At 46.3% G+C, this 20,857-nt stretch overlaps 2 protein-coding genes and 1 long non-coding RNA gene across 9 annotated transcripts in view; 1 reads left to right on the plus strand and 2 right to left on the minus strand.

Moving 5' to 3' along the window:
- The first annotated feature begins 575 nt into the window (after positions 1-575).
- Positions 576-6,277, plus strand: LOC308467984 (transforming growth factor beta activator LRRC33-like). Its single transcript, XM_080989831.1, has 2 exons — positions 576-784; positions 2,557-6,277. The coding sequence occupies exons 1-2, from the start codon at positions 680-682 to the stop codon at positions 4,459-4,461; spliced, it is 2,010 nt and encodes a 669-aa protein (XP_080845957.1). The 5' UTR covers positions 576-679; the 3' UTR covers positions 4,462-6,277.
- A 2,213-nt stretch (positions 6,278-8,490) lies between these two features.
- EDA (ectodysplasin A) overlaps positions 8,491-20,857 on the minus strand; it is a 50,728-nt gene continuing 38,361 nt past the window's right edge. For 2 of the 7 annotated variants that reach the window (XM_080989922.1, XM_080989921.1), the window contains exons 3-8: positions 17,439-17,465; positions 14,625-14,786; positions 13,885-13,919; positions 13,020-13,071; positions 12,182-12,312; positions 9,412-9,799 (exon numbers count right to left, since the gene is read on the minus strand). In XM_080989922.1, the coding sequence (XP_080846048.1) occupies positions 9,548-9,799; positions 12,182-12,312; positions 13,020-13,071; positions 13,885-13,919; positions 14,625-14,786; positions 17,439-17,465 (659 nt within the window). In that variant the 3' untranslated portion in view covers positions 9,412-9,547. Of the gene's footprint in view, positions 9,800-12,181; positions 12,313-13,019; positions 13,072-13,884; positions 13,920-14,624; positions 14,787-17,438; positions 17,466-20,857 lie in introns of all 7 variants that reach the window. The other 5 variants (XM_080989926.1, XM_080989920.1, XM_080989925.1 and 2 more) reach the window with 4 other exon arrangements.
- On the minus strand, positions 14,935-17,428 carry LOC308468098. The gene is made up of 2 exons (XR_013981470.1): positions 16,383-17,428; positions 14,935-16,260 (listed from the first exon to the last, which is right to left on the minus strand). It is a non-coding gene; the product is annotated as an uncharacterized lncRNA (long non-coding RNA).

Raw genomic sequence — 20,857 nt, forward strand, 5'->3', positions numbered from 1 at the left:
AGGGACCTTTTAAAACAAATAGCCATTGAAATGCATCAAAATGGGCTCTGGTTCTGCTCCCCAGCCTGAAAACAGTCAGGATCTGGTCCATTAAGTTAAAGGAAGGATGAAGTATACAGAGGTTGGTGGGTCATCAGTCAGGGATGGTTTAGCTGTGGTTCCAGCATTGCAGGGGGTTGTGCTAGGTGCCCTCAGAGCTTCCTTCCAACCCTAAAATCCTATGATTTTCACAGATGGACATTCAGCCCTGAGGGAATCATCTGAGCCTCAACATGTAAAGAAAAGCTGGATTTTGGGATCGGTAGGAACTCCCATCCCTCTGTGTGCTTCTAGGTGCTCTACCAGTGATGCAAAATCCCCCCTGGAAGCCAGTGGGTTTTCCAGCTGGGGGATTACCTGAGAAATCCCTTGGGCTCCCTTCCCTCAAATAGCCGATTTCCCTTTGGGGCTAAGAGGCTCTCCCAGGTCCTCTGAGGTTCCTCCTTGGTTTTGCTTTCCCTTCTGGACTCTTCCCCCACTCCCCATTAAGCCTCCCAGTGCCTAGTCTGTGGCTTCTGTGGTCCTGAGAAATGCACAGCCCTTATCATCTTCCTGCAGACACCCAGGTCTATTTGTACACCAAACCTCCCTCCTTTGGGACAGTGGAAGAGGCACTGCAGGGTGGCTTTTAGAAGCTGCAATGGGCTTCCTCCAGGTACACCTCCTGTTTTGGGTGCTGCTGCCTGTTTTTCTGAGAGCATGGCCTCGCCAAAAGGAGACCCCCAAACTTCTGCCCTGCTGGAAGGTAAGGCACCTAGAATCACAGAATTGTAGAGTTGGAAGGGGACAGTCATCCAGTCCAACCACTCATTGGAGTTTTTTTATACAGAGGTTGGGTCTGTATACGGTATATTAGAATCTTTCAAGAGGGCTGGGGACATCTATGGCCCTCCAGATGTCCTTGGACTCCAGCCAGCATGGCCAATGGTCAAAACTGATGGGATTTGTAGTCACGGGTTCCCTAGGCTTGCTCTAACCTATTGGACACACAGCCTTCTCAAGGGTGAGCTTTCACCTCTGTCAAAATTAAATCCCAAAAATATTGTACCAAATTAGATTTTGCCATCAATATGTACTGAGTTTATTGCAACCCGTCTGACAATTAGCTGATATGGAAGAAAACATATTTTGAAAAATGTATGGATTAACTGTATAAATAATGAATCTCAATAAAGAATAATTTAAAACAAAAAAACACATTATTATTTTTTACATTTACAAAGGGGTATGATGCCATCTGTGAATCAATTTCATTGAGCTTTCCCTAAGAAAGCTGGAAACAGATTTTTGGCAGTTCCCAAATTTTATTCCAATCCTCAGGGAATAATTTTTGTGCCGATATCCAGCTCCCGTATCTTTTTACGGGGTTCCATAGATCTGTAAGTTAAATTAAGCAATATGGAATACAATTTAGAAACTAATCTTCCTCCACCCATTGTGTTTAATAAATTTATAAATTGTGTTAAGGGTCTCAGAGTTTGCGTTTTTATGTTTTTTTGTAATAAAACTATGAATTTGATTAAAAGAAGCCATTTTGACTCTCCCAAAGGGACCTCAAATATTTATCTGCAGTGGGAATTACGTTGTCCTCGTAGCAGGGCCATTCCTTTGAAATGGTAAATAGATTAGTTCCTAATTCTCTTATTTACTAGTTTACACCTATTGACAGTTTGCTCAGCTTAACAGAAACTTGCCAGACTGGATTTGCAGGAAGGGGGTAAGCCCCATAGATTCCAGACAGTTTTGTTAATGGGATTTGCAAGTGAAAAGACAATTGGAAGGTTTTCCCCATCCTCCTACTACAGAGAAATATTTGAGGTCCCTTTGGGAGAGTCCAAATGGCTTCAAGGATTGCTCTCCTGTACTATTTCAGACATGTGGTTTATATACTTATGTATGTGTGTTTACCTTGTGCATTTATGAACATTTATTCTATATTCGAGACCTTAGAATTCTTATAACATTGGCTACTAGCCCTGATGGCTATGCTCTGCTTCTACAATCAGAGGCATCAGTGCTTCTGAACATCAGTTGCTAGAAACCAGAGGAAGGGAGAAGACTGAAATGTTGCTTTTTATGTGTTATTATATTTGTTATTGTGTGGTTTTTCTATGTTATTATGAAAATGCTCTTTGCACTGTTTGATTTTGAAGCACTTTCCTATTAGCTTTGTTATAAGTCACTTTGAGTTTGATTTTTTGGGGGGTGGAAAAGGGGCATAAAAATGAAATGAATGAATGAATGAATGAGAGAGCTCTTGTGCTTGGGTTCTGCTTACTGGTTTGCCTTTGGGACATCTGATTGGTCCTTGTAACTACAGGATGGTGCACTAGTTGGACCGTTGGCCTGATTCAGCAGACTCTTCTGATGCTCTTCTGGAACTTTCAGGTCCAGAGGTATTTGACCACTGTGAAAACAGGATGCTGGACTAGATGGATCACTGGCCTGATCCAGCAGGGCTATTCTTATGTTCTCATGTTTGTCTGACTTCCTTCTTCTTACTCCTCCTCTCTCCAGACCTGGATTTCTGTCTCTTGCAGAGGCAGAGGCTTGACCACGTTTCCACAAGGACTCAGCTATGAAATCAAGCGGATTGACCTCTCCCACAATGCCATCTCAAACCTGACAGACCATGACACATCTGCTTTGGAACAGCTGGAGCAGCTGGACCTGTCATACAACCACCTGCGCTCACTGTCCGGGGGAGCCCTGGGGCACCTTGCCCATCTTCGCTCCCTGATTCTGGCCGGGAACCAACTCCACCAAGACCATTTCTCCAATGGAAACGCCTTCCTGTCATTGGTGAGCCTGGCAGCCCTTGATGTCTCAGCCAATGGCTTAGACAACCAGATGGTGGCCTCATACCTCCACCACCTCCCAGCTCTGGAGTGGCTAGACCTGTCGGAGAACCACTTGACCTGTCTGGCAAATGGCATCTTCCAGGGGGTGCCCAGGCTGAGGGAACTGCACTTGAGGCGCAACTCCCTTGTTGAGATCGAAGAAGGGGCCTTGTCCCAGCTCAGGGCCCTGGAGGTCCTCGACTTGTCCATGAATTCCCTCCACTGCATCACAGGCTTCGGCCTAGCCCAGCTGCGAGTCCTGAACCTTAGCTACAATGCACTGGAGTCCTTTGACGGGGCAGGAGAAGAGGCCCCTTGCCGCCTCCATGCCTTGGACCTGAGCCACAACCGGCTGAATGCCCTCCCGCTGCTCCCCAGGAGGAACCGGCTTCGGTACCTCAACCTCTCCCACAACGCCATCACCACAGGGGCTAACAAGAGCCAGAACGTCACGCCTCAGAATGTCTCTCAGAGCTTTGCAAAACTGATGGACCTGAATCTCAGCAGCAACCGCCTGGGATCATTCCCAGTTGCGCTTCTTCGTGGTTTGACTTCCCTTCGGACTCTAAGCCTGGCGAGGAATTGCCTCAGTGACATTGCCGTGGAGCTGCCCACGAATCACAGTTCACCAGGTCCCATTGCCGACAGGGCATGGCAAAAACAAACCTCACTGTCTGTACGGATGCTGGACCTCCAAGGGAACTCCATCAGCCACTTGCCGCCACATTTTTTCGACCTGCTTCCTGACCTGGAGGTGATGGACCTTGGCCTCAACCGCATCCAGCTCTGTCGAGCAAGGAACTCCTCCAAGGGAGAGTGCATCCATGCCAAAACAGAGGACTGTACTGCCTTCCACTGCCTTCCACAGCTCAGGCACCTCAGCTTACGCGGGAACAACCTCGGGCTGGTGCATGGATGCCTGTTCCACCGAACGCCCTTGGCTTCCCTGGATCTGTCAGAGAACCAGGGCCTGGTCCTGCCCAGTTATGCTTTGGAGGGTCTGGAAGCATCTTTGCAGGAGCTCTCTTTGAGAGGGAACCAAATGAAGACCGCCAGCCTGAATTTCCCTTGCCTGGTGTCCCTGAGCATCCTGGACATGTCAGGGAATGACCTGAGTGCCATCCCTCCCAGCTTGCTTTGCTCCCCGCTGGAGAAGCTGGACATCCAAGGAAACCAGCTGGAGAGCATAGAAGAAGCCGCAGCAAAGCAGCTAAGAAGGAGCCTCCGGGCTTTGTCTGTGGCTGGAAACCCCTTCAGCTGCTGCGAGCGAAAGTGGCTGCAAATCCTGGGCACTTCCGTGCTGGACTTGGGTGAGACGCTGTGTTATTACCGCAACGGGGAGGAAAGCTTCACAACTCAAATCAGTGGTGAACAGGCTGGGCAGCTTTGCCCTCGCAATGCGTACAAGGTCTATCTGGCTGTAACAGCATTTTTGGTGTGCACTGTGGGCCTCCTTTGTGCCAGTGTGCGCTGGTTCCTGAAAAGGGCTAAGACCTGCATGCTACTCTGTCTGAGCTCTCTAAGAAACAAAGTGGAGCCTGCTCCATCTCCAAGCAAGGAAGCCGACTCTACAATTTTATAATCTTTAAATATTCATCCTGCCCTTGTAAATGGCCTGTAGGATTTCTGCCTCTGCTTTCCCCTCTGGAGTGAGCAGTTGCTGTTTATTACACAACCAACTTTACATCTTTGCAAGCAGCAAAATTAATTTTTTTAAATTAAATTAAAAATACTTCATGCTTCTGAAAACATTTACAGAATATCAAATATGCTCATGGCCATAATTTCAAAGTAGCCAAGGATGGTACATTTCAGCCATAAAATACCTGGGTAAGATGTAATGAGCTGTGAGGTAGAGAAGGTTTCTGGTAAGAGGGGATAAAAGAAGAGGAGGGAAAAGGCAAATCTGAATTGAGGCAGGTAAGTGTAAAGTGATGCACATTGGGACAATCTCCTCCCTCTCCTTATTTGCAACTCCTGCATTACAGGGGATTGGACTAAAAATGCCTCTTGTGGGTTCCTTACATCTCTTTATGCATCATCCATCAGCAATAGCCTTCTGCAAACATCCCTGAGTTTGCAGTTCTATTGTTGGCATGCTGAGAGTGGGGGATCCCAAACCTTTCCTCTACTCCCGCAACTCCAGGGAAAGGCTGCTGGCTGCCTCTATTTATAGCACTGTTTATGTAGCTTCTAGATAGGAGCTAGAGAGGAAGTTGTAGTGCAGGTTCTCAGAGGGTGTTTCCTGCATAGCAAAGAGAAGCAGAATCCTGGGTGCTCCAATAAAGAAGGGGGAAAGGGAACAATGCTCAGGGAAGTCCAATGGAGCCCTGTTTAGAAAGGACTTCAAGGCGGAGGGAGGAGGCGGTCCTTCCTAGCTTTGGCATCCCATCTTTGCCCACCACTGGACCCAACGTAGCAGCAGCAGCAGCAGAGAGGAAGGAGGCCAGGTGGCCACCCAGTCAGACCTTGGCCCAAGTCATGCCACCACCTGGTTTTATTCTGTTTTGAGGCAAGTAAAGAAATGTACACTTACTCCCTGGGAGGAGCTAACTGTAGGAAGATCCAAGGCAGGTAAAATAAAGCACTTCTTAGCAAATCTATGGAAATCTTTCCCACAGGAGGTAGTAAGAGCCACCAACTTGGACGGCTTTAAAACAGGATTGGACACATTCATGGAGGAAGAGACAGTTATTGATGCCTTTTAGCCATGATGGCTATGTTCTGCCTCCACAGTTGAAGGTATTCATGCTTCTGAATACCAGTTTCTGGAAACTGCGGGTGGTGTGTGTGTGCTCTTGCTCTCAGGGCTTGCTTGCGGGTTTCCCATTTCAGCATCTAGTTGGCCACTGTGAGGAAAGGATGCTGGACTCAGTAGGCCAGTGGCTTGATCCATCAGGCTCTTCTTACACTCCTAAGGAACATCCATGTCCAGGGGCAGTCTGTCTAGCTTCCTAGTCTCTTAGGGGCATTTGGTCCCTTTGAGAACAGGATGCTGGATTCGGATGGGCCATTGGCATGATCAAGCTAGGCTCTTCTCATGATCTTTAGGCCTTTGGCATCCCTCAGCCCACCCAGATTGAGCAGACCATTGTTTCCTCTCTGAGGAAACTGGTAGCCCTTGGGCAACAAAACTGTGGGTGGCCCAATGGGATGGTCTGGGCCAGTCCCGACCCCCTCCCGACCTCAGGAACATACAATGGGCCCCCAGGCTCTCATCTAAACGATCTAAGCTCCCTGGGGTCCTTGAGGGCCAATCACTGCCTCTCAGCATAATCTTATCTCACAGGGTTGTTGCTATTGTGGGGATTTATTTATCACATGCATATCTCACCTTTTCTTTCAAGCTCAAGCTGGATTACATGCTGTAAGGAAGGTTAGATTGAGATGCATTGACAGACCCCTCTTGGCTGAGCAAGGACTTGAACTCCACACAACAACCCTGTCTAGTAGATTAGGCAGAGTCAGTGACTGATCCCGAAGGTCACCTGGTGAGCTTTATGGCTGAGTGGGGATTCGAACCCTGGTCTCTTCAAGGTCATAGTCCAACACTCTTTAACCGTTACACCACCCTGGCTCTCAGTGAGGAGGAAGAGAACAAAGGATTCTTGGGAGGAAAATGCTGGGATACAAATGCAATCAACAGATGTGCCATCCTAGAGTGCAGGTAGCCACTGGTGGAAGATCTGTCTGCCTGGCCAAAGTCCAAAGATGTTCTTCTAGAGCTGAAGGTTGTGGTGGTGGGGGAAGCTGCACCCCTTCTGAGTTGAATTACTTTTTATTATCTTTTAGGTGTTTTTAGTTTTCTGTATTTTAACTGTGCCATTTTCTCTTGAGTCCCAGTCTGGGAAAAAGGCAAGATATAAATAAATGTAATAATAATTGTAATTGGCAGCTGAAGCAACAACAGCAGTTATGTTCCAATGTCTAAGACAATATTCTCCTGCTAATTATGCTTCTAAATACATATTCTACATTTGACCCCCTTTAGAACAGCTTTACTTTGAAATGTTTGCTTTTTTTTGTTAATTTTGCTGTGTTAAATGTGCATTCTGTACTTGACCTTTGTGTGTTATGTCCTACAATGGTACCTCGGGTTAAGTACTTAATTCGTTCCGGAGGTCTGTTCTTAACCTTAAGCACCACTTTAGCTAATGGGCCCTCCTGCTGCCGCTGCTCCACTAGAGCATTTTTTCTGTTCTCATCCTGAAGCAAAGTTCTTAACCTGAGGTTCTATTTCTGGGTTAGCGGAGTCTGTAACCTGAAGCGTCTGTAACTCGAGGTACCACTGTATTTTGAAACCTTTAACTTAAGATTATATTTTCTTCTTAGTTTTGAATGTATATTTTATCTTTTTCTGTGATGTTTTATTTTGGAATATTTTACTGGATGTTTGAATGTAGCTTGCAAACCACCAAGAGATTATTTTGCTTAAAATCATAAAGCAGTCTAGGAAATAAATAAAAATAATGCAGGGATGGTTTTTGTTGCGATTTCTGCATTGCAGACTAAGTGTTCCTTGGGGGTTCGTTCCAAATCCACAGTTCTATGATTCTAATGAATCCAATGGCTCTACAAACCTGATGAGCTGACTGAAAAGTTTTACATTGAAAAATGCTTCTTTCGCCAGGCATTTAAGGATAAAATTATTTGTAGGCGTTGTCATGAAGGGTCTGGCGCTTCCTGAAACTCATTTCATGAAGAGGAATAGAATAAAATGGTGTGAGGATGGACTGAAGAGACTCAGAAAGCCTGTGAGGAAAATTCTGTCGCCACAGACAACAAATTTGCTAATTGTACCATAGATTAAGAGTCTTACACCAAGGTGGTGCATGGAAGGGACACAGGTTTATGTCATGCTTGGAAATGAGGATATCTACACTGCAGCTCAGGGGGTGGGCTCCAAACCAATGGATTCAAAACTGCTTTTAAAGATAGGTCAGATAGCCATCTGTCAGGGCTTCTTCAGCTGTGGTTCCTGCATTGCAGGGTGTTGGACTGAATCTTGGGGACGGGCCCTTTCAACTACGGGATCAGTGAAGGCAAGTCAGCATGGATCCCACTGGTCTGCCATGTTTCAAGGTTTTAGGATTATAGAAGCGTTAACTCCATACAAGTGATGGGCAGATTCTCTAGCTGGGATTCCTGCATCGCAGTGGGGTTAGACTAAATGAATTTTGGGGGTTACATCCAACCCTGCAATTCTGATCTTTGACTCACTGGAGGTTTGTCAGCAGATGACGGATGGCCACCTGTCAAAGATTATTGAACTGTGGTTCTTGCCTTGCCAGGAGTTCAAACATCTAAAGGGCTGTCACATGGAAGATAAACCAATGGCTTCAAGTGACAACAAAGGAGACAAAACCTTAGGATGAACTTTCTGATGGTAAGCGCTGCTCGACCGTGGAACGGACTCCATCGAAAGGAGGTGAACTCTCCTTCATTGGAGGTTTTTAAACTGCGATTGGATGGTCACCTGTTGCTTCCAGTGCTACAATCTAGTGGTTTCCGCATTGTAGTGGGCTGGATGAGATACCTTCCAACTCTACGTTTCTATGATTTCCCCACACTCCGACTGAAGGCCTGACCATTCCAAACACAGCATCCAAAATCAGGTTGGAAAAAGTTTTATTTGCAATGGAAAATATCGACAATTCACGTAAACTTACATCCCTGTCTATGTACATTATGTATATTCTATATACAGACCATACAGTGGAGAACATGCCTGCCTGGCCGTTTCCCCTGTGCCCGTGGACCCTTCTGGCCACCCTAAGCTGCATTGGGGAGCTGAACCACCACTCTACCAGCATGGTCAAAACCCGAGGAATTTGCAGGGGAGGAACAATTTTTCATTAATCTATGGAATTCCCTCCCGCAGGAGGCAGTGATGGCCAACAACTTGGATGGCATTTACAAGAGGACTGGACAAATTTGTAGAGCAGGAGGGGGCTATCAACGGCTACTAAAAACTGTGGTTATGTTCCACCTCCACATCTGGAGGCAGCAGTGTTTCTTAATGTCACTTGCTGGGATGGTGGAGGTCCTTCTGAGTGGGCGACAACTTTTGAGTACCAGAGTTAGAATTAAAAATATTTCCCCACAAATTGGGTAAAAGGTAAGCATCAAACACATGTGCAATTTTTTTCTGGGATCCTTACCAATTGCAGCCTGTTCAATATCTGACTATATCTGAACATGAAAAAGGTGTTCAGCAACTTCCTATTGAAGTACTGGCTTCTCTGTTTGTTTCCCCAGCTTAGGGTTGGTGATGCTGACACAAGTCTGCCTGCTTAGCCTGCAAAGGTCTGCATTCCCTCTTAAACTCAACTCAGGGAGGGCAGTGAATGGACTTAGGGGGCAGTGAACTGACTTAGGGACAAGTTACTGAGCACAGGGCACCTGAATATTCCACGACAATTGGCACAGATGGGCCATGGATCACATGGCTCTATATCCAGGAGTCTCATTTTAAGATCCAACGTTTGCTTGTCAAAGAGAACTGAGTGATATGATCCCACCCCAGCCTCAGTTTTTCCTAGTGAATGCTGGGGATCTCCTTTTCCCTAATGCAAAACCCAGAGGGGACCCCCTTTTTATGCCCTTCCTTTCTGCTGCCGCACCAATGAATAAATATCCCTTGTCCGTTCTCCCTGTCCAAGTCCCCTCTAGGATGCTGGAGCATCTCCCAGCCGTATGGCCCCAAAGAAGGTGGTGTGCTTGCTCATGTTGATGGAGATGTCTGCGTGGACCATCTTCACGGCGATTTTCTGCCGGGCTTTCAGGAGGCAAACCCCGGCTGTGTAGCAGGTGTTGAAGTTGGTCTTGCCCGTCTCGAGGCTCCGCGTGCACTGCAGGAAGGGCCTCTCGTCCACCACCACCTCGTAGCTGGCAAAGTCCGTGAAGTTGATATAATATACCTAGACAGGGGGGAAAGGGCATTATTTTAAGAAGGCAAGGGGGCCAGGCTACATGACCCCTGGTGTGCCTTCCAACTCTACAATTCTACCTCTGTTTCTAAGGGCAACTGAAATGCCCAAGTGACCTTCAATCAGCACATTCCTTGTTCAAACAAATGAGGAGCCCTAGAGTATTTCATAAGAACGTAAGATTAGCCTGCTGAATCAGGCCCATGGCTCCTCTAGCCTAACATCCTGTTTTCATAGAGGCTGAACAGTTCCTTGTGGGAAGCAGGACAAGAACACAAGAGCAATACTGCCCCTTCTGCGGTTTCCAGCAACTGGTGTTCAGAAGCACTGCAACAGCATAGCCCAGCAATTGTGGCTTGTAGGCATCAAAAGTCCTCCAAGCTTCCATGAATCTGCCTAATCCTCTTTTAAAGCCAAGTTGGTGGCCATCAACTGCCTCCTGTGGGGTGTGAATGTCACAGTTTAACTATAAACTGTGCCAAAAAGGTACTTTTAAAAACCTGTTCTAAACCTTCCAACATTCAGATTCATTGGATGTCCATGAGTTTCCAGTGTTAGGAGAGCGGGAGAAAAGCTTTTCTCCTTGCACTTTATCCATGCTAGGCATCATTTATAAACTCCTATAATGGTTGCCTCTTACTCACTGTTTCTCCAAACTAATAAGCCGCAAACAACTGCAACTTTTCCTCACAAGAGAGTTGCTCTACCCTCTTGATCATTTCCTTTGTATTGCCCTACATCGTGGCAAGAGGAGCAAGAATGGCTGGGGGTCTTGCACCGTTGTAATAAAGCACGAAAACGTTTAGAAAGCCAGCCATAAAAAGAATGCCTCGGCAAGCATCGCTACCTCTCCCCTTTCAGAAAAAGCAAGAGGGTCTGATCTGACTTCCGCTTGCAGAAGGGAAGCAACTGTTTTAAAACTCTAGGAAGGATGCAAGAACATGACAGGCAGAAGCTAGCAGATGTTGGAGGGTAATGCCTGATAGCCGTCTTCCAACATCCCTGGAAGGTGGAGCCAGCTTTTTTCCTGCTGCTCCGGAGGAGGAGACCCAAACCAATGGAGTCAAATGACAAAATCTTATGAAGAACTTTCTGAAGGTAAGAGCTGTTTGAGAGTGGAATAAATGACCTTGGAAGGTGCTGGACTCTCCCTCATGGGAGGTTTTTTAAACAAAGGTTGGATTGCCATTGGTGATTCCTGCACTGCAGGGGGTTGGACTAGATGTCCTCTGGGGGTTCCTTCCAACCCTACAATGCTTTGAGACCTGTCCTTGTACACAAGCAACTGGATTGAAAACAAAGCACCTCCTTCTGTCACGGTATTCTCTCTCTGCCACCCTATTTTGGGAATAGGAACAGAAGGCCTTTTCCAGCGGGATAGAAGCATGGAAGCAACATGTCCCAGACTGGGAGGAAAAGGATTTGGTTAATTGGCCGAAAACCTTTTTGAAAAGTATTTCATAATCTAAAAGCATCTAAAGGGCAGAGCTTGAATGACCATTAAAAGAACTGTACTCCCCAGGGTCATCTAATTCACCCCCTGTAATGAGGAAACAACAGCTAACGTACTGCATAGTGTCTATGCAAATGTCTGGCTCGTCCAAGACTACACAGAGTCTTTATTCTTGCTAGTGATGGAACTCAGAGATGGAGAATACTTTTTATATTTTAGAAAGCTTTATTACTTGTAAATTGGATCTTTGCATGAGTGATACTTTACTATCCCTTCAGAGCTGCGTTGGATACTTCTGTCCTTCCGGGCTGTGGTGCTTTAAAATGTTCCATTCTTGTTTTAAGAAAACAAAAATGTTCCATTCTTGTATTAATTCTTTTTGTTATGTTTGCACCTTTTTTTCTTAACAAGCCAACAAAGTATTATTTTAATTTTTTTTTAAAAGGATGTTAACATTTCTTTATCTATCAAATTTATATCCCATCTTTTTCTCCAAGGAGATCAAAGTGGCGTACACGGTGTATTCTTCATTAAATCCCCCACAACAACCCTGAGAGGTAGGTGAGGCTGAGACTGGCCCCGCAAGGTCACCACTGAGTGAGCACCTTCGGCTGCATGGGTAAAGAGCACTAGGACCCAGGAGAGAAAATGGTTCATATCCCCCAATTGCCTATTAAGTTCACTGGGTAAGACCTTGGGTGCCAGTCACTCTCAGTCCAACCTGCCTTTGCAGGGTTGTTGTGATGATAAAATTGGGAAATATATGCATGCCACCTTGAGACCCCTGGAGGAAAGGTAGAATAGAAATAGATTTAAAAAGTAAGTAATAAAGACACATTCTGCTTGCTCCAAAGCCGCCCCCGCCCCGGACGACCCAGGCGGTTTGCATTTCAGAGGTACCATACTCAGACCGTACTCACTTCTACCTGACTATAGACGAAGTAGGTGCCGTCCACCAGCACCTCCAGCTCCCCGCTACGGGCATGCAGCTTGAAGACACGGGGGTTCAGGGCGAGGCGGGACCAGTCGTTGAGGACTCCCCCTGAAAGATCTCAGTATGAGAAAATGGCAGTCACTCAGTACCCGTTGGGATGAGGAGAGACAAAATACCAGAGCAACGTGAACACAGGCAACAGCCGCTTGGCAGGCAAGCGGATGGGGGCTTGGAAGGAAGAGGTTTTTAACCGGGGTCGGGGGGGGGCCACCTGTTAGGAATACTTTAGATGCATTGCAGGGGGTTGGACTGGAAGACCCTTGGGGCTCCTTCCAACATCACAATTCTATGCTTCGTTGGAGGTTTTTAAATAGGTTGGGTGGCCATCTGTCGGGTTTTCTTGAGCTGTGACTCCTGAACTTGCAGAGAGTTGGACTAGATGACCCTGTGGGTCCCTTCCAACTCTACAATTCTAATTCATTGGAGGCTTTTAAGCAGAAGGTGGTTAATGACCTGTCTGGAGATTCTCTAGCTGGGATACCTACGTTTGCAGTGGGTTGGACTGGATGACCCTTGGTGGTTCCTTCCAACCCTATGATTCCATCATTCACATGATGTTTTTAAGGGATTTTTCAGCTGTGAGGCCTGCCTTGCAGGGGGTGAAACTAGATGACCCCTGGGATCCCTTCCAACTCTACAATACTAGGATGCTATGGCCACGTGGGATGGGCCTTTTCTCCCCACACCCACCTTGTTAGAAGATATGGAACCAAAGAAGGAAGAAGGGGTGCAGTTTCCAAAGTCCAGTTCCTCAGGATTCTTACCATTCTTGACTTGAATCGCTGATCCCTGCCCTTGAAGGTGAACAACAGCCGGCTGCAAATTAAAAGAGGACCGCTTGAAATTACTTTTGCTAGGCACACATAAAGCTGCTGTGCCAAAGATTCCTGTGTTGCTTGTGATTCCTGCACTTGAGAACTAGACGACTCTTTGGGTCCCTTCCATCTCGGCAACTCTAGGATTATATTAGAGGTTCTGGGTGACCAAGGAAAAGGTTCTTTGGGATTCAGATAGGCAAAGAGTACCACCATAGTTGCTCTTCAACAATTTTTAGCTACAGGAAGAGTCTGTGTGCTTGTAACCTTCAGGAGAGGCTGCTGTTTCAGATCAGTGGGGCCCTACCTAGTCTAGTATGCTGTTCTTGCAGCAGCCAAATACCCTGAAGAGCCTAGGAATTGAGATAGACTGCCTCTGGACTTGGAAGTTCCATAAGAGCACTGGAAGAGCCTAGCTGGATCAGGCTCCCAGCCCACCTAGTCCAGCATCCTGTTCTCATAGTGGCTGACAAGATGCCCTAAAGGGAAATCAGCAAACAGAATTCAAGCATAAAAGCCCCCTCCCCTCCTGTGGTTTTCAACAACTAGCATTCAGAAGTACTGCTGCCTCCAACTGTGGAGAGAGAACACAGCCATCATGGCTAGTGTCCATCAATAACTCTCTCCTCCTCCGCTAATTTGTCTGATCCTCTTTTACAGCTATCCAGGTTGGTAGCCATCATTGCCTCCTGTGCTTAACTAAGAAGGGCTTTTTTTGTTGTTGTTCAATAAAGGCTAGCTTTCCATGTTAAGAAGGGAGAGTTTTTCTAGATGAGGATTCATTGTCATTCTTCCCTCAGGATAGATATCTCACCTGTACATCTCTAGGTCCTGCTTTATCCATGGCACCTGCAAAACAGAATGTGTATTAATATCGGGTGGCGCTGTGGATTAAACCACAGGGCCTAGGACTTGTCAATCAGAAGGTCGGTGGTTTGAATCCCCGCGACGGGGTGAGCTCCCGTTGCTCGGTCCCTGCTCCTGCCAACCTAGCAGTTCGAAAGCATGTCAACGTGCAAGTAGATAAATAGGTACCGTTCCGGCGGGAAGGTAAACGGCGTTTCCGTGCGCTGCTCTGGTTCACCAGAGGCGGCTTAGTCATGCTGACCACATGACCCGGAAGCTGTATGCCGGCTCCCTCGGCCAATAAAGCGAGATGAGCACCGCAACCCCAGAGTCAGCCATGACTGGACCTAATGGTCAGGGATTCCTTTACCATTATATTATATTATATTATATTATATTATATTATATTATATTATATTATATTAATTATATTATATTAATTATATTATATTATATTATATTATATTATATTATATTATATTACAGCCAGGGATAGCCAGGTGGTTCAGCATTTGAACCACCATGACTGGCATTTCCCCTTTGCCCAAATGTTCAATATCAACCCACCAGAAGCTCCAGTTTTGCCTGTGAGGCCATCTCCCCCCATTTGTGGTATCAGCTGATGGATGGAAGGATGGAGTTAATCCTGCCCTGGCTACACAGGCCTGGTTTGCTCTTATGATCGCCCTTTGCTGAAGCAGCACTTACCAGTGGGGCCTTGCAGGCCAGGGGGGCCTTGGGGGCCAGGAGGTCCTGGAGGGCCGGGTGGTCCCATCACGGCGGTGCCAGGAATCCCAGGGATCCCTGGGATTCCGGGGGGGCCAGGAGGTCCATGTGGGCCAGGCGGTCCTGGGGGGCCATGTTTTTTGCCTGCGGAAACAGTGCGTGTTAATTTTCGCTTCTGAACAGGCACCCACTTTTCTTCCAACACACAAACTGGAACTGATTGGCCACTACTCTCCCCTGCCACAGACTCTGGGCAACATAGGTTTTTTTTCTTTGTTTCCTTTTTTTAAAAAAAGGTTATATGAGATTCTGCAAAATACTATGTAATCAAGTAGCATCTAATGACAATATACATAGTCCATATACAATTATAGAGCACTGCCGAATAAAAATAGACATAAAATAAAACCAAAATAAATAAACCACAAGTACATGAATGCGTGGAATGTAGCGATTGGAACTATTTACAGCTTAGACATAATGGTTAAACAAGGCACCGTTACAAAACATGGGCCCTATCATGCTACGGAAAAGGAATTCAAGAATTCAGTGCCCTGAGTCACTGTTTCAGCCATATTCATTTGTGGGCCAAGCAGGGTCTTTTGCTACGTTCCTCCTTGCTTACAAATAAGATGAAGACTGACAAAACAGGTACAAAATCATCTGTTTTCTTTAGCCTCTGAGGACTCTCAGCTTATTAGTTAGTTTTTCCAGCAGGGCAATATCCATCAGTTTAGTGCACTAAGGAGTACGATCAGCCCCCTCTAAATTTTTCGACACAGCTCTTAAAATCTTTGAATCTTAGAATCATAGAGTTGGAAGGACCCTGAGGGTCATCTAGTCCAACCCCTTGCAATGCAGGAGTTGCATCTAGATCATACATGACAGATGGCCATTCAACCTCTGCTTCAGAACCTCCAATGAAGGAGCGTCCACTCCTCTCATGGGAGTTTATTCTACTTCTGAACAGTTCTTACTGTCAGGAAGTTCTTCCTGATGTTTATAGTCATAATTTCATTTCCTGTAACTGGAATCCATTGCTTTGGGTCCTTGATCTGGACACTATACTTATGTTGATGCAGCCGAGAATAACATTAGGGTTTTTTTTTGCTGCTGCATCACACTGTTGACTTACGTTAAGCTTGTGGTCCACAAAGACCCCTAGATCCTTTTCACATATACAACTGGCAAACCAGATGTCCCTTATCTTATATTTGAGCAGCTGGTTATTCCTGCCTAAGTGCACAACCTGACACTTGTCCCTATTGAAATTCATTTTGTTGGTTTGGGCCCAGTTTTCCCATCTGTTAAGGTCTACTGTGGCATTAGCTAGCTCTTCCAGTTTGGTGTCATCTGCAAATTGGGTGAGCATCCCCTCAATACCTTCATCGAAGTTATTTATAAAGATGTTGAATAACAACAACTGGCCCAGGACAGAATCCTGCGGTACCCCACTTGCCCTTTCCCCCCAGGATGACGGGGAATCATTAGTAAACCTTCTTTGGGTTCCGTCAGCCAGCCAGCTACAAATCCACCTAACAGTTACCGTACTTTGTCCAGCCTACAGTTTACCAGCTTCTCCACAATAATACCAAGGAGGCCTTTGTAAAAAAAAACACTAAAAACCTTTGAAGAGAAGCGGTAATAGCAATAGAGCTCTTGATTGGGCCTAGCATGAGTTTGAAAGGTTTCAACATTTGTGCTTCCTACAATTCCATGGAGGCCTTTGTAAAAAAAAACCCCAAAAACCTTTGAAAAGAGGTGGAAATAGCAAGAGAGCTCTTGGTTGGGCCTAGCATGAGTTTGAAAGCTTTCAACATTTGTGCTTCCTACAATTCTTCATTTGGCATGGAAAAATCCAGTCTGAGGGCCAATCTGGCTCCACCAGGAGATACAACTTTGCCTGTGAAGACATTTTTACCTCAAGCCATGCTAGTCTGTCAGGATGTTCTGCTCACTAGCCTCCCTCTTGAGGGAAAGGGAGAGGGAGAGGGGCAGAGAATGCGGAAGCAGTGGCCTGGCCAAGACCTTTGTATGCCTCTGGGTTTGACCTCAAGGGAGAGGGGCCCTGGTTTTGCCCTGCTTATTTCTCTCCAGGTCTCCTGGGGCGTAAAGCTCAGAGGCAGCTGTGGTTAGGGTTAAGGTCAAGGCAGAGGGGTTTCAGTCTGCAAAGGAGCTAAGCACAACCACCAGGAATCAACAGCTCTGATTCATGCATTGTAGGGGGGGGGGCACTACGTGGCCCTTGGGAGTTCCTTCCAAGCCTCCAATTCTAGGATTTTAGCAGCTATTTCTTCCTGCTGGATCAATCATAGGCTATGACCGCTGTCTTATGCGTTTATTTATTGCATTTGTAATTCACCTTTCTTTTCCTCCAGTGAGCTCAGGGAGTTCTTTCCCCTTCCTTATTTAATTCCCCACAACAACCCTGTGAGGTGGGTTAGAATGAGAGGCAGTGACTGGCCCCCAGCGTCACCCTGTGAGCTTCATGACTGAGTGAGAGGATTTGAACCGTGGTCTCTCCTAGGTCCTTGTCCAACACTCTATAACTGCAACACAGTGGCTTGTCTCCCCCTTCCCATTTAATCCCCACAAGACTGTGAGGTAGGCCAGGCTGAGAGGCAACAACCAGCCCAAGGTCACCCATGGAGCTTCAAAGCTGAGTTGGGAATTCAAACCCTGGTCTCCCAGCTCCTAGTCCTCATTTAATCCCTACAACAACCTTGTAAGGTAGGTTAGCCTGAGAGGCAGTGACTGGCCCAAAGCAGGACAGAAGAGGTCTGAATTTCTGCTTACCTTTTTTCTTTTTTGTTGGGCTTGCACCTGCAAAAGAACAAGAAGAGATATTTTAGTCACTTGAAATTACGTATCGCATCTACTGACATCAATGCCCACCTAAAGGAACCATGGGGAGACAGAATGACAGAATGCTGGAGTTAGAAGGGATCCCCAAAGGTCATCAAGTTCAATCCCTACATTGCGGGAATCACAGCTGAAGAGTCCCTGACAGAAGGCCTTAAAAACCGCAAATTAATCCTAGAATGCTATTAATGTGACTAAGTCCTTTTGATGATACCAGTGTAGATGTACTGTCGAAAGAGCTGGTCTTATAAATCATCTTAGCAGCTCATTGGATCTCGATGGAAGACAGCCCCAAATCTTACACTGGATACTTGGTACCACTCACTCTGGAACAGAGCTAGAATTGAGAAAATGACACATAACTTGAGATTACGACAAGGCCTAGAGAACCTCCAGATGCTTTTTATAGGATTTGGCATTACTTTATTATGCACCCAGTGGAAGCATAGTTTTGAAGATAAGCCTCCTCACCAGCCTAGCAAATTAATTTTCAACTACTGTTGTAACATCATCCCTGTGACAGCCCTTCAGATATTTGAAGATGGCTGTCACGTCACCTCTCAGTCTCTTCTCCAGCCCAAGTAGGAATGAATGATGAGATTTTGGTGCATGCATGCAGACATCTATCCATCCTGTGGACATACTTTTTGTATCATCTATTAAGGATCACACTCTGGAAGGTTCCTGGTTTTCAAGTCAAATAAAGACCTCTGAGGGTGGCTGATGCCTTCTGTTGTGTGAAAGAGAAAGGGGGCACCGTCCCCATCTCTCCCCTCCCCCCATCAGTTAAGAGCCGGCTCTGGTTCCCCTTTGGCAAAAGTCATTCTAGTAAATGAAGCTTTTAGTGAAGCGTCTTGTGAAACAGCTTGACATCGCCTTCCAGGGAAAGGTGGCTTTAATTACCTGGCATTAAAGGAGCCCCTCTGACCTCCTTCGCAAAACGAGAAGGATGGTTTTCCAATTTTCCAGACACCCGGCGCCAGGGGAGAAGCACTTCCTATTGTAAATAAGTCTCTGGGCAAAAACCTGGCATCTTGTTTAGATTGGACTAGATGACCACAGGGGTTCATTCTAACTCTATGATTCTATGAATGCAGATTCCTGCTAAATGTTAGGAAGGACCTTCTGGTGGCAAGAACCGTTTTGACAGTGGCATGTTCTCCCTTGGAAGGTGGTGGACTCTCCTTCCTTGAAGGTTTTCAGCAGAGGTTGGATGGCTATCTGCCAGGGCTTTTTTTAGTTGTGATTCCTGCATTACAAAGGGTCAGAGTAGATGACCCTTGGTGTCCCTTTACAATCATATGATTCCACAGAGCTGGCAGTTCCCCAAGACCATATTGGCTATGAGTCCTGGGAGACCCACTCCCTTTTTTGCAGGCCTTTCCCACCTGGCCAGGGAGGATGGAGCTTTGACTCATTCCAGCTACAAAAGCTGAGGCTGCTGAACAGAATCTTGGGCTGGGGTGTTGTTTAGAGGATTCTGTTTTGGGTGGAAGCAGGGGGGCTTGTTGCTGGTTCCTTCCTTCCTTCCTTCCTTCCTTCCTTCCTTCCTTCCTTTCTGTATCTTTATCTTAGATCTTGTAGTGATTCATGTGGACATTGTACAGTTTGTTGTGTATTTTTAAATGTTCTATTTATTGTTTATGACTACTTTTGCTATGTTGTATTTATGTATGGTGTGTTAGGGAGGGGTAATACCACTGGCAGAGGACACTTCATGCTCCTTCTGGGGTAGTCTGTCCACCTTGGGGCCCCACCCTGCACTCAGCTCTCACTTGTGGCTCCTAGAAGCTGTCAGCATATGACAGTGGCCACACACTGGGAAACAGCTCCAACTGGCTAGCTAAACCAAGTGAGGGTAGCCAATGGGTCTCAAACCCTCAGTAAGTTAGGGATTTCCCTTGTGTGCGAAGACAGCCTCTGGAGGATTGAGCGGATGAGACCAATAATCAGTCCAAGGGTCAAGAAGGCAGTTTCTGCATGTGCTGTAAATGGAAGCGAGGGCCAGATAGGGCTCATCAACCTGGGAAGGTAGCCCATCTAGGAGAAGGAAAACTACAATCCTAAACCTTTGCTGCCTTGCAGGACATCTTTGGAGGAATAAAATGCTAAGGAGTAAACCCAACACAAATCCAGTGTGGAGTCCCTAAGACAGTTGGGTGTTGCCTTTTTAACCTCCTTCAGGCAACTCCTGCAGCCAAGTTGGTGGCAGACATATTCCTGTTTTCCTTTGGACCACATCAGTGCAGCCGGAAGGACAGCTCGGGACCTCCATACACACTGCCCAGGGCTGTGCCCCAGAGAGGTTACCTGGGTACTGCTAACACAGTGATTTGACTTCACCGCTGGATGCGCACTCCATTGTCTCCCGAGACAGATGGATGGCAACAACATATGTATTTTTTCATGTTGTAAGTTGCCTTGAGCATGGGTTGAACAGTGGAAAGATGGCATACAAATGAATCTATGTGTGTATGTAATTCAGCCAGCTGTACAATATTCTGCATTTAGGCACTTCCTCATATTTCAAAGGCTACATTAAGACACAGCTATCAGTCTTTTATCTTTCACTGCCGTTTTCTGGTCTAGCACTCAGCAAAAACCTTTCAGACGGAGATTCTGGGGGACAAAAACAAAAAAACACAAAAAACACAACCCTCTTTTGCGGCCCACAAGCTTTGTTTTCCTAACTTCCAGTGAAGGAAGGGTACCCTTCTTCAAAGACCCACAGGCTATTTCCTCTCACATGCTTTGCTGTGGCATGGCCAAGGATGTTCAGCCTCATTGGAAATTGATGGTAGGGCTGAGTTCACAAGAATAAAAGCAGTCAAATTTGGGTGCAAGAGTTCTTTAAGATACCCTGCTCATCCACCCCAACACCAATATCATGGTCAGTGAATTCCCAATGCAGGTCCTCAAGTCAACAGGGGGATGTATCCCACTTAGAAAGGAGTTTATCTTCTGGTGGACCCCTCATTCACATGAACAAGCTGACACTGGTAGGTCTGGATGGCCATGCATAAGGAAAATCCACTGGGAAGATCCATTGGGCAAGATCTCTTAGAAATAGGGAATTGCATTGTTTGAAGAGACCCCAAGGGTCATCTAGGCCAATCCCATGCAATACAGGAATCACAGAATTGCAGGGTTTGAAGGGATTAACAGGGCCCTCTCCTCTAATCACCTGCAATACAGGAATCACACTGAAGAATCCCTGACAGACAGACATCTGACCTGTTTAAAAACCTCCAAGGAAGGAGAGCCCACAAACCTTCTGAGGAAGTCCATTCCACTGATAAACAGCTCTTACTATCAGGAGGTTCTTCCTAATGTTTAGTTCTTGCCATTTGAAT

The sequence above is a fragment of the Podarcis pityusensis genome (assembly GCF_964106645.2).
Source record: "Podarcis pityusensis genome assembly, chromosome: Z".
NCBI classification, from domain to species: domain Eukaryota; kingdom Metazoa; phylum Chordata; class Lepidosauria; order Squamata; family Lacertidae; genus Podarcis; species Podarcis pityusensis.